This window comes from Corvus hawaiiensis, chromosome 1, assembly GCF_020740725.1.
Source record: "Corvus hawaiiensis isolate bCorHaw1 chromosome 1, bCorHaw1.pri.cur, whole genome shotgun sequence".
In the NCBI taxonomy this organism is placed as follows: domain Eukaryota; kingdom Metazoa; phylum Chordata; class Aves; order Passeriformes; family Corvidae; genus Corvus; species Corvus hawaiiensis.
Genome location: NC_063213.1, coordinates 17,721,935 through 17,734,156, shown reverse-complemented (window position 1 = coordinate 17,734,156; position 12,222 = coordinate 17,721,935). Strand labels below are relative to the sequence as shown.

Here is a 12,222-nt window from a genome sequence, read left to right as displayed (position 1 = left end):
TTGAAAAATTTTTTGGTCTAGTTCTGGGTGTTTGCTTTTAACATTTACTATATATATGAAGTTATATAAGATAAAAGATAAGATAGATTAAACACAAGGTTTTAGCTATTTTTTTTACAAGAACTGTGAGGAAGATGAAATCAACAATGTAGAGAAGACCCTTCTTTTTTGTTGTTGTTTGGAAATCAAACCCAAAATAGTTTGCCTGGTTAACATATGTCATTTTTAGCTGTAATGTTCAATGAGTTTGAGCCAAAGAGCATATGCAGTTTGAAGGATATGTAGATGAAGAGTGTGCTGGAAAATGTAAATCTTCATTTGATTCATTGTAAATCAATGGTAAATTGTAAATTTACCATTTGTAAATTGTAAATCTGAAACATAAGAAGTCCTAATGTTTTGTGCAGACCTCTTCCTTTGCTATCTTTTTGAGTGCATTCCTGGTTTGAATTTCGCTGGTCTTTTTGTTTCCATGCTTCCTTTAGAACATTTGTCATTGGCCATCACCACGTGTGTCATCCCCCACCCCCACAGCTGTTTAAGTGCTGTCTGTAGATCGCCTGCAGTTGATCCTGTACATGGTGTTTTCATGTGATAAAAGACTTCACCCTTTCCCTTCTTCAGCAGATACTGGTATGCTTAGCATTTCTGTTGGAAGAACCTCTTTGGCCTGATCCCAGCTGAGTTACTATCCTGACGTTTTCCCATCCCAGAATTGTTGAGAAATACCATTTTCTCGCATCCTTCCCACAAAACCATTGCGCACAGGATATAGGCAGTTGATCCTCATTTCCTTCCTTCAGTTTCAAGCTGTTTAAGAGGACTTATGAGTCAGCATCTCATTTAGTTGTATATTATCATCTACATACTCATCTCAAGCCCTTTGTGTTCTCATTATCATTTCCCTACAGCTTCAGCTGATTGCATGTCTCTGCAGGATTTCACCCAGTGACTGTAAACCTAAGGAACGTTAATTGTCATCCTAATGTCCTGGGGTCCTGGCACAACTCCCCTTTGTTTCATTCTGTACTCCTGCATTTCTCTGATTTTAGCTGCTTTTTTTCTGAACAACAGTGTCATCTTCCTGGGTGACCCTTGATAAATGTAATGCATTTAATGTATTCTGCTTTTGTAAGGACTTCCCTTTTGAAATCCACCAGAAGCATAAATCAAGGGCATATTACACAGACTGAAAAAAAGGGGAGAACTTAATATGCTCCTCTTTTGCAGCACTGCCAGTGAAAAGGCACTTTGGCTTGTATGTCACTGCCGGCCAGAACAGCAGTGCTGCATTCCTGCGGAGGGAGCACATTGTGCTCCTAACACCCTTCTGTGACATTATTTCAGACTGACTCAGGGGGACAGATGTCTCCTACTAAATCATCAACACAAATGTCCCAAGCATCTGCGTCTTCCTCTGGATACTCAGAATTTCAGTGTTCAACAGGCCTGATCCTGCTTAAAATGGTGAATACATTCCTTTGATCTGCTTAGCAAGCAGATCCCACAAGGCAGATTTGCAGTTCATTCACCCTTGTTTTGAGGGCCCTGGAATAATGACTAATACAGTCAGTCAGCCCCAAGGTATTAATCTTTGTCCTCCCTAAGCTGCTGTGTACTCCTTTGGGCACTACCTTACAAGTGGTGTTCACCAGACTTATTCTTATGTCTTTGTTTGACAACATTCAGCACATTCCTGGCAACTTTGCTTTCCTCCTATGACTCTTAGCTTTCTACACCTTTTTCCAGGGCCACCACTTGCTCATTTAGGTTTAAAGTTCAAAAGCAACATGTTTTGCAGCTGTTTCCTTTGTCTCTGGTACTTTTCTCATTACAATGATGTCTGGCTCCCAACATTTTCTCAAATGTAATGCCCCTTCCTCCTCATACCTGCCAGTAGTGACACTCTGCAACCGTTCCTTAGCTGTGTGTTGTGTCCCAGCCCCAGCTTCCATTCTCCTTGGCCTCTAGTATTTTCCACCTTTTTCCAGAAGAAACTACTTATGCTCTTTTGTTGACTTTTTTATGTATTACTTTTATATATCCACCTGCCTGTATTAATGTTTCTTTGCATGTCAGTCCAACATATACAAGCGTTGGTGCCTCTTGTATTCTATTTGCTTCCACAACTCATAAGAATATAACACTGGTTTCAACAGGAGCCTCTGTGCTCTGAAGGTATTTGGTAACAGAAAGTGGAAATCTCTGTCATTTTTCCATCTCACCGTGATGTGACAGGCCCACCTTTCACAGGTTTTCCTTGTGCTGTTTGAGCTGGTCAAGTAATGTTCATTCAAGCCAGCTAAGGACATGCACTCATAGATGAGAATGAAATCACAGGCTCTGTACAACTCCATTTAGGAGAAGGCATGGGATCCTATCTGCTGGCCAGCAGAGGTTGCTCAGAGCACGTTATTTGAGTGTTCTGCACTCTACAATTCTTTATTTCTTAGTAAGTCAGGTCCAGGGGTTTTTAATCTTCTGTGGGATTTGCTCCAATATCCTGTTTCTCCCCTCATGCTGGGTATTTGTTTGGATGCCTCATCTCTCTGGAACAATGACAGAGTTGGTGAGAGAAGCAGAAGACAGGGGATTGTCCCAGGAACCTGTCACTGGGCTGGGAGAGATCACAGCCCTTACTGCATTTGGAAATTGCAAAGATCTCCTTGGATTCATTTCCCATCCTTGTGGACTATATATATATCCATATGCATGCCAACAGATGGAAGAAAAATCATACTCCTCTACAATCTTGAAGTAAAGGAAAAAATAGATTATTATTGTTTTCCATCTTCAAATACTCCTGAGGTTAGTGAGTGCTGATGAAGGCATCAGTGTGGTGTTGAGTTTGGATAGAAATGCAGACAGTTAAGAAATATTTTGGAAAGTTCCAAAGGAAGCCATGCTTCAGGTTTGGGTTCAGACCCAAAAGTCTTCAAATTTCATTCATAATAAGGTCTTTACGTGGGCTGCAGTAATGGTCTTAATTATATTTCTCCCATACTGGCATGTCTGGATTTTCTTTAGGAGATCTGAAGATTGCCACATAACACTGTGGATGCCTTGTTTGTGTCCTTGTGCTACCTCATGCAGGAGCTGAAGAAGCCTCCTGCTGCACTGCTGTTGTGGTTCTGGATTTGTGTGGGCTTCATTTTTTTTCCTGCAAGACTGTTTTTTCAGAGAACACTAGCTCTGAATCTGGCAGCATATTTGTATGATTTCAAATCAATTCCTGCAGGAGGAGGGAGAGACTTCTGGCTCTAAGGTGGACTAATTTTATGTATTTTAACTGCAAATCTTCATTTATCTACTTGCTTTAAAATAAATACCATGTTGTGATGAGAGGGGGAGAGAGTTAGGGATACAGGCAACATTTTCTCTGGATTGAGGGTGGGAAGTGTTGCAGGTTTCCTCAAGCATCCTCATTTCCTTACCCACCCTTAAGTCAGAATTAATGTTTCACTTCCTTTGGGACTAGGAAAGTGGAGAGAAAAGTGAGGCAGTTGTAATTCTCCATGAGGTGACAAGGTTTGAGGAAAACTAAGTAGCTCAAGTTGCTCCTATGCAATGGCTTTAGGCAGGGTGACTGTTGCACGCTTTTAATGCTGCTGTTGGGCACAGTAATGTCCCTCCTGAAGTGTGGTCTTCACGTGTAATGATGCCTGAATGTCAAGCAAACATGCAGGATGATTTTTTTCCCTTGGAAGTCTTGTTTAACATTGAGAAGGGACTTGGTCATTACAAAATTATTTTCTTCTTTTTTCTTTTCTTTTCTTTATTAAACAGACTAGTTTAATAAAAACCAAGGCGGATTTCTCAGGTTTGCATATGTGGGGTGGTAACATTATAAAAACATGAAAAACCCCAATACAGTTTCAGTATTACCGAGACATTAGCAACAGACTGTTTTGTCTTTGTGGTTTGGAACTGGAATTTTTCCAGTTGTTGCCGGAAGGCTACATTTAATTTGTACTGTGTTTGCATAAATAGCTTATTTGTAAAAATCACATTTTACTTGAACAATTCTAAATGATGCCGTTATCATAGGGAGAAAAATGATCTATTGTTCTCTTTATAATAAAATGGTACTGCCCTTCCAAAGTATCCAATGACAAAAGCATGAAAAATCATAGCATACTTGTAAGTTGCTTATCTCCTCCCCAGAATCAGCTCTCACATGCTCATATCCTCTGGGTTTGTAAAATTCAAAAGATTTTTTGAATTACTCTCTTAATTGTGCTGTTTGCATTATAATTACTCGCTAAATAAGATTCTTTAACAATGACGTCCTTGTTGTCAAAGCAGTTGCATTTCTTTGCCTGGTATGAATAGCTGCATGTTCTGAACTGGGAAGCAGCAGTTGTTATGGGATCCTGACGCTGTTGAAGGAGGAATTGATTGCTTAGAGAAGAATTTTTAGAGCACTCTACAGAAATCTCTCTCACCTCCACCCACAGGCAAGTGAAGATTAAGGAAAATACAGGAGCTCCACCTCTGTGAACTCAAACAGCAGTAGGCAATTTCCCCTCCAATTAGCATCTCGTTCATGTGTTGGAGGGAAAAAATGGTTGGGTTTTTTTGGCCTTTAAACCCCTTTTCGCAAATTCTCACATTCTATGGGGTTTAAGATCAGAGGTAGAATAGTAAAGAGAGATGTGATTGGAGAAGACTTTTTAATCATACCATAGTTTCTCTTATTCTTTTTAAAGTTGTGGTTAATCATGAGTTACACAGTATTTCTAAGTTCTGCTTGAAGGATTCCATGTCTCTGTAGTAAGTGTGAAACAAACACAAAAGTGTAATGACTGCTGCTAACTCCAGCCAAGAGTTGTATCATTTCTCAGGAAGAATGTTTTGTTATTTGTCAGTTACGGTTTTTATATATATATGAATCTCTATGGCTCAGCTTTCAGCCATTAACTCTTATATTAAAACATTCTTTGTTTCTTTGACATACAACCATGTGTAGCACATCTGAACGGAGTCCAGCAAGAGTTCTAAGAATATTGCATATTAAGTATTGATAGACCATTTTGTTCTCTGCTACGTGTTTCCTTCATTATTTTTCAGTGCTTCTCTTCTCTTCTTTCAGTATACTTTCAGTATGTACAAGTTATTCTTTTTTAATTTATATTGTTCTCCTTTTTCTTTTCCTGTTAACAATTATCTCTCCCCCTCCCCTTCTTTCCTCTCTTTGATCCACAGGTTTTGCAGTGCATGTTGGTCTCCCTTCATTCAGAACTTGACATTCAAAGGTACATGATGAAAATTGAATCCTCTCAGAGAGTTAGTACTGTACTTTTCTTTTTTCTGCACTCTGCTGTGAATTGATTTTGTGACCCTTTAATTGTGTGTCTTGCTTCACAACTAAAGTTCTCAAATAAATATGAATCTGCATGCTTTGTGTCTCTGTATTTCACAGCAATGAAGAATTACGCATACAGATTAATTGCATATGGAAGTGTGATGCATGTGCATCCTTTGACAATTTTTTAAATTCTGACTGTTCCTTTAATGGCATGATAGACATGAAGCTCTTGTATTAGATGCTCTGAAATCCACCAAAATTCAATAGGAGATCCTAGATAAGTAAGTGATTCCTAAACACTGTCCCAAATCTAGTCTTATATTTCTATTTATACATACATGTATAAATATATATAATAAGGCTTAGGTGGTAAAAGTCTTGCTGCAAATTGAAGGAGAGCTCTGTGGGCAGAGCAGTATTTTTGTACTGAACATGCAAAAATCTTAGTTCTGCAACTTGCGGCACTATACGCACACTGTGCACCTCTGAAGTCACCTGTATCTCACCTTTCATCCCGTTGAGCTTCTCTTCCATTTTAGATGGCTTGTAACGCCATACAGGATGGATGTCTACAACAGCTACCTTTTTTTCCCCTAGGGAGGCAGTGAATGTGTCGTGCCTTGTAGATCCACACGTAAAAGGTGCCTCTGCGTGGTTTCTACCGCAGCCAACAGCGCAATGATAAAAGCACCAAGATAACGCGTGCTGGGAGCAAGGAGGGATGCCTCGGAGCAGGCAGAGTGGCAGCGGCTCATTTGCACCTCATTTGTGTTTCCACTCTCGGGATTTAAGCAGGCCAATAAACATGCCGACCACAGGGAAGGGTGGGAGAGGCAGAGGTGTGGAGAGCTGTAAGGCGTCTTCCTCCCTCACCAAGGAGATGGCCTCGAGGGAGGGAAAAAGAAGCAGAAGAGCAAGGTGACAAGTTGGGAGAGAGGAGCAGCAGAAGCTTCCATAACTTCTCTCCTATAGCAGCCCCCTAACTCTCCCAGGTGCCAGAGCAACAAGCTCTAGTAAGTGCTTCATCACATGTTTACTTCTACGAGTAGAGGCTAAAAATAAGTCCCCGGCGTGGGTGTGCTGCCGCCGGAGGCAGCGCTGCCTCTCCCGGGCGATTGTTCTTGCTGGGGGCGGGCAGCTGCACCCTGCCCGCAGACCTCGCTCCCACTCACCGGCCCTCATGTCGATTGGTCTTTTTTTCGGGTATTTTTTAAATAGCATGTTAATTCAGAGCGCCTTCTTAGCTTGTAGAAACACAGAAAAACAGGTTTTTCCAGGATCGCTGCATTGTGTTCCTTTGCTTTGGGAAACTGACACCACAGAAACAGGCCCTCCTCCTGTTTTCCTTAGGGACATATGTGGGAGAACAGGGGTGGGTAAATAATCTTCTTGAATCAGAACTCACTATCCTCTAGGTACATTTAGGCATCTAGTATATATTCTCCCCCCCCACCCCTCGCCTCTTAGTTTTTGCATGTGGTTTTAAGCATGTAAAGATCTTTCCCCTTTAATCAGCATAATGACAGTTTTTGTTTAAATCATCCCTTTTAATCTTCACAGTTCTCATGGCGATTTTGGAGATTGTGTAGGTAGGAGTTACCTCACCCGCTGCTGATGAAATGCAGCCATCTCCTGGATGGAACAAAGGGTCGTGCTGGGTTGTGAATACTTCACAGTAGAGTTTTTCAGGAGGGAAAAGAAAAATAGCTTCCAACTGAAATTGCCATAAGGTTTTAATTAAGACAAATGCTGATATCCAGGCTGGAATTTATGGATAACTTATTTAAACAAAGTAATAATAAACTGAAGCTGTGATGCAAGAATATGACAGAGACGGTGAAAGACGAAATTTTGCTCTGAGCAAAATTGATGGACCCATAGAAGCCTTTGTGGGGAAAAATAGTGAGGTGATCAGGGACTTTGTAAATTTGACTTTCACGTATGAATAAAGTCTTCACATGGAAAAGGATGAGAATAAAGCAGAGAGATAAATGATTTTATTTTAAAGATTTCTTTCATTAAGTATGACTTTTACTTTTTATTAGTGGGTGACTAATAGTTTTCTCTATTGTTTTACTTCAATTTTTACCCTAAAATTTCAGGCAGGCATTTGTAGAAAGAGAAAACCTTGGATTTGGACAGAAACATACTGTAAAATATTTTTACACTTTAATGTGGATGGCTTGGGGTTTTCTGATAATACACGTATTTCAAAGAGATGCCACAGCATGTTGCATATTTCAGTCTGGACTTGTCTGGACCAATTAAGCTGCTCTTAGATGGGCTGTTGAGTTCCTTAGGGCAGCATTTTCAAATGCAAGTTCCTGCAATTAAACATCTGAATAAGAGGTCTGGCAGCATAAGGGCTGAGCACCTACAGCTTTATTGCTCCTAATGAATATCTTTACTATAAACAAACAGATTTCCTGAAAAACAGGTTTCCATTTATCTAGGTGCTTACAGTTAAAAAAGAAAAGTTTGAAAATGTTGCTTTATGTTAGTCATTTATAACAGAGTTTCATGAACTAACTCTGGGGATCAACCAGCTGAAGAGCCAGCCATGGTCTTGCCAAGGGGGAGCAGCCTGTGGATGTCCTGCTTGGTGATTCACAGCACTCAGGATTAAAATAAATGGGTTTTGGCAGCTTGCCACAGCAGGGAGCATGCAGCTGGCCACCAACAGGAGCTAGCAAGGCTCGTGAGAAAATGTGCAGATTTTTAGGATGATTTGAATATCATTACTACCTAAAAATATGGCAGATAAGCTCTGTCACATCATTAGACGTGGTTTTTTTCCTCTAGGTGGAAGAAATTGGGGTCAGCATCGGTGAATACAGAGTGGTGATAAAGATCCTGTCAAAAGCAGAGAGGAGTTTTGCCTTCAAATAAATTCACTAAATTGAGTAAAATGGCTACTTGTTGGAGCATCCTGACCCTGTCACAGTGACGGGTAGCGCGTGGCTGTGACTGAGCATTGCTGACGCTGATGACTGAGTTATCTTTCCCTCCTTCTCATTCACCATGGGAGGGAGGAGGAATGCTTTCTTTTACCTTACTTGGAGAAGTTCTTCTGGGTCTGTTTCCTCCCTTTCTCAGAGCATAAGATCTGCACTGGGGCAGTACCTCAGGTTCACGGTACACTGAATTCATTGCTTTGCTCAATGACCGCACAGCAGGTGGCCGGCGGGGGGGGCTCTGTGACTTGTGCTCTGCTGGCTGGCATCCCTCCGGTGTGAGTATGGCGAGCTCAGCTTCCCTCAGGACCGCCGGCGGCAGGAGAAGGCCGGTAGTGCTGCTGACAAGGGCGAGCTCGGGCAGCATCCAGCGCAGAACATGCCTCCAAGCCAAGGAGGCTCCAGGCAAGTGGGGTACCTTGGTTCAGTGCTAGGGGTGGTGGGCAACCATGGCTTAGGCATAGTCTTTCTCCTTATCAAAGAGGAAAGAATTCTTGCCATTCATACCATAGAAATCAATATTGCCACCAAACGGAGGTGCTTGTGAGAAAGAACTGGCTTTGTAACTTGTCCTTGATTCAACAGAAAGTAGGGAAAAGTTTGAGTATGAAATAGAGAAATGAAAGCAGACATAGAGACATGCTAGTCCATGAGTAGGCACCAGGGAGGAGTATAGCCAACACCTACAGGATCTGCGTGTGGGCAAGTGGGCAGTTGCTGTCTCTCTCTCTTCAGCTCTAGAGAACACAGATGCTGGCATGTGCCTGCTCCTGGCGTGGTACCATTTCCAGCTGATGGCATCTGAAAGAAAGATGCCATAGATTTTTACATCTTGTAATGGTGAAAAAGCACACAGAGAGTAGTTAGTTAGCTTGTCATGAGAGATGGTTTGATGTTGCATTCAGCTGCTGAGTCATCTCCCCACCCTCAACTCCCCCAGTGAGACACAGTATCCAAATACATCAATTGCACAGATGTACTATGAACTTGAGTTTATACAGACACGTATAAGCATTTAACTCGTCTGAGAAAGTGCTGTGGAAAAATATGGAAAATGCTTAAGAACAAGATAATATGGGTAGTATTCGCTCTCTCTTCAACAGTAATGTGTCACTAATAGCATGTCCAGACAAGTAAAACCCCGTTGCTGCGTTAATATGGAAACCCAAAGACTCTGTATCTGTGGAAAAAGCAGATCCATCCTTCAGACAGTGATAATTTAGATCTGACACAAATGTGATGAAGTATTATTGTTGCAGTAGTAATAATTCATGTGCTGTGGCAATACTTTGGAGTTAATAAACTCATCATACATTAAACACAGCCTGTTTATATGCCTATTTGCAGTCTGTCACATATCCTGTATCCATCTTTGGCACAAGTCACAGGACAAATAGTTTACTTGAAGGTCAAGAAGAGTAGGCTTCCATTTTTCTACTAATTTTTCCTCTCTATTTGAAATGTCAAGAAGACTCTTAAATGTGGGGGGAGGAGGGGTTGCCTGTGCTTTGTTCTTTAGAGTACATGATTGGAAAAATATATTTTACTAGCTCTGTATTATTTTTTGATGTCTTTGTTTACCATTTGTACACTGCCAGGAGTGCTAGCAACTTCCAAGATATGTAGGATTCTTCTCCTGAATAGATAAGTTTCTGTTTAGATAAGGGCTAAGGAAGTTCCTGGAGACAAGAAACAAGAAGTGTGAATTGATCAAGAGATGAAATTAAATCTTCAGGTTATATGATTTTTTTTTTCTTAGTTCTGTTTTGTCTGTGGAAATGTGTGAATCAAATTTGCAGGAGAAAGGAAAAGAGGGAAAAAAGATTTCTGTTATATAGATTAGTATGAAAAATAACTGGAAACAAGCATAAAAGAACACTATGAAGAGCAGAAATATAAAACCGGCTAGAACAAAAGCGTGAGAGAATTAGTGTGGACAAATGTGAGCAGAGGGCCAGAGGCAGAGACATACAGAGAACTTGATGAAAATCTCTGGTGCTCCATGACTGCCCATTAGATTGGTATCTCTGCAGTATTTCACTTTTCCTTATTCAGGTACTTTCAGACTTCATTCCTAATTATTTGCTATTTTACTGCGTTTAAAGAACCTTACACTTTTTTTCTTTATTTTTTCTGAGTCAGTGAAAGGACTAAAGCAGATGTATTGAAAATGCATTCTTTTAACAAGCTGTAGCAGACAGATACCAGTCATGAGGCATAATTAACTACAGTTTTAATTCTTCATCAAATCCCAAGAGTAATTGAAAGATACTGGATCTTATGTAATTGCTAGCCCCATGTGCTATATTTAAATATATACCCTGAAAAAGTTACAAGGACCTATATCCTTGTAAATAAAATGGTATATCCCAAGTAAAAGAGACATCTCAATGCACTGTGTAATTACATGTAAGTTTGCACCAGAATTGTCTGTCCTTATTTTGGCCTTTCCTTTCTGATGATCTTCTAACCCAGAACTAGCACAGACAACATCTTTTGTCAGAGAAGTCCTTAAGGAGGGTCAGCTCTACTCAGCTGGCTGAAAGATGAACCCTATTGCACAAAGAAATACATGGGGGTGCCTCCCAACATGCAGCTTGGGGGGAAGACCATGGCTGACTGAGGAAATGTAACCTACCTGGTCTTGGCAGAGGGGGCAGAGAGACCTGCTGCCTAGTTCTGAACCTCCTTCTGTTCTCTGGCATTTTTCACCAAAGTGACTTGGAATGTGCCGATGTTCCTTTGGGTTAGTCTGCCTCTGTGGAATATCTATTTACATTACATTACATTTAAATTTTGGATAATGCTGTTCCTTAGTGAGCACATCTTGAGTTTTCTTCTCTGTTAGGCATTATGGGTTTTGTTGCTACAGTACCATTCTGACTCACATAGCAGCAGTCTAGACTATGACTCTAATGCCTATAATAACAGTATATGCCTACTGTTGGGTCCTGAAACATGGACTATTGGGGTCAACATTTATTTTGTGAATGCTTGTACTGTGTGCTAGTTCCTGAAAAGTCCTTACAATGACACTTGCTGGGGTCTTATTTTAAGCATTTTAATATTAGTGAACATTCAGTGCAAAAAAAAAATGTGGCATTACTTGTTAAGTATTTATTTGCCATTTGTCTTATTTATCTTATTTGATATTAGAATCAACATCCTGAATAATTATTACAAGGGTCAGATAATGCTGAAAGTTTCTGCACTGCTTTCTTCAACAATCTTTACAAGTCCTTGTAGTTATAGCTACATAAATGCTGCTGGTTCCCTCCCCACTGCATGGGTTGGTTTTCCTAAGAAGTGATACCTAGCAATCCGCTTGATTATTAAGTAGCCTCAAGCCTAGTGCTCATTGCCAATGATAAAAATGCTTTGCTATCAAATATGCACTCATATCTCTCAGTTACTTGAATAACCACTGTTGTTGCTGAGTTTGAGAATTTTGTTAGCATCTATTTAAAATTCAGAATCCTGAAATGTAATGTTTATAGGAGCTGAGCATGACAAATAGCTTGAGGCCTTTCATAAACCCTATGTGTATATTTGGGGGATCTCACTTATAGCTTGTGTTGGCTTTATGTTTGTGCCACTCCACTTACTAGAGTGGAACTCCTATGGATTTGAACTGGTGGATTAAGAGGAAGACTGGGCTTTGTGTCTGAGCAGAATCCATGATGTGCCTCTGGCTTGCTTCAGAAAGTGCAGTATTGATGGTGAAGAATGAGGGCTGCCAAAAAGGGGTCTTTTTTAGTGTGGTGGGTTGATCCTGGCTGAACACCAGCTGCCCATCAAGCCACTCTCTCTCCCCTCCTCTGCTGCAGTGCAGGAGAGAAAACAAGATGGAAAAGTGTCATGGGTTCAGATAAATGCAGTTTAATAAAGAAAAAGCAAAGGCCACATGTGGAAGCAAAAGTAAACAAAGTATTCTCTATTCACCATCGGCTGGTGATGTCC

General features: G+C 40.7%; 1 protein-coding gene across 19 annotated transcripts in view; it reads left to right on the top strand.

Moving 5' to 3' along the window:
* Positions 1-12,222, top strand: part of KIAA1217 (KIAA1217 ortholog) — a 366,730-nt gene that overhangs the window by 257,226 nt on the left and 97,282 nt on the right. For 9 of the 19 annotated variants that reach the window (XM_048294948.1, XM_048294904.1, XM_048294930.1 and 6 more), the window contains one exon: positions 5,206-5,286. The exons of 8 other annotated variants lie outside the window; for them this stretch is intronic. In XM_048294948.1, the coding sequence (XP_048150905.1) occupies positions 5,206-5,286 (81 nt within the window). Of the gene's footprint in view, positions 1-5,205; positions 5,287-6,304; positions 6,322-12,222 lie in introns of those variants that run through there. 2 more of the 19 variants (XM_048295001.1, XM_048295004.1) reach the window with 2 other exon arrangements.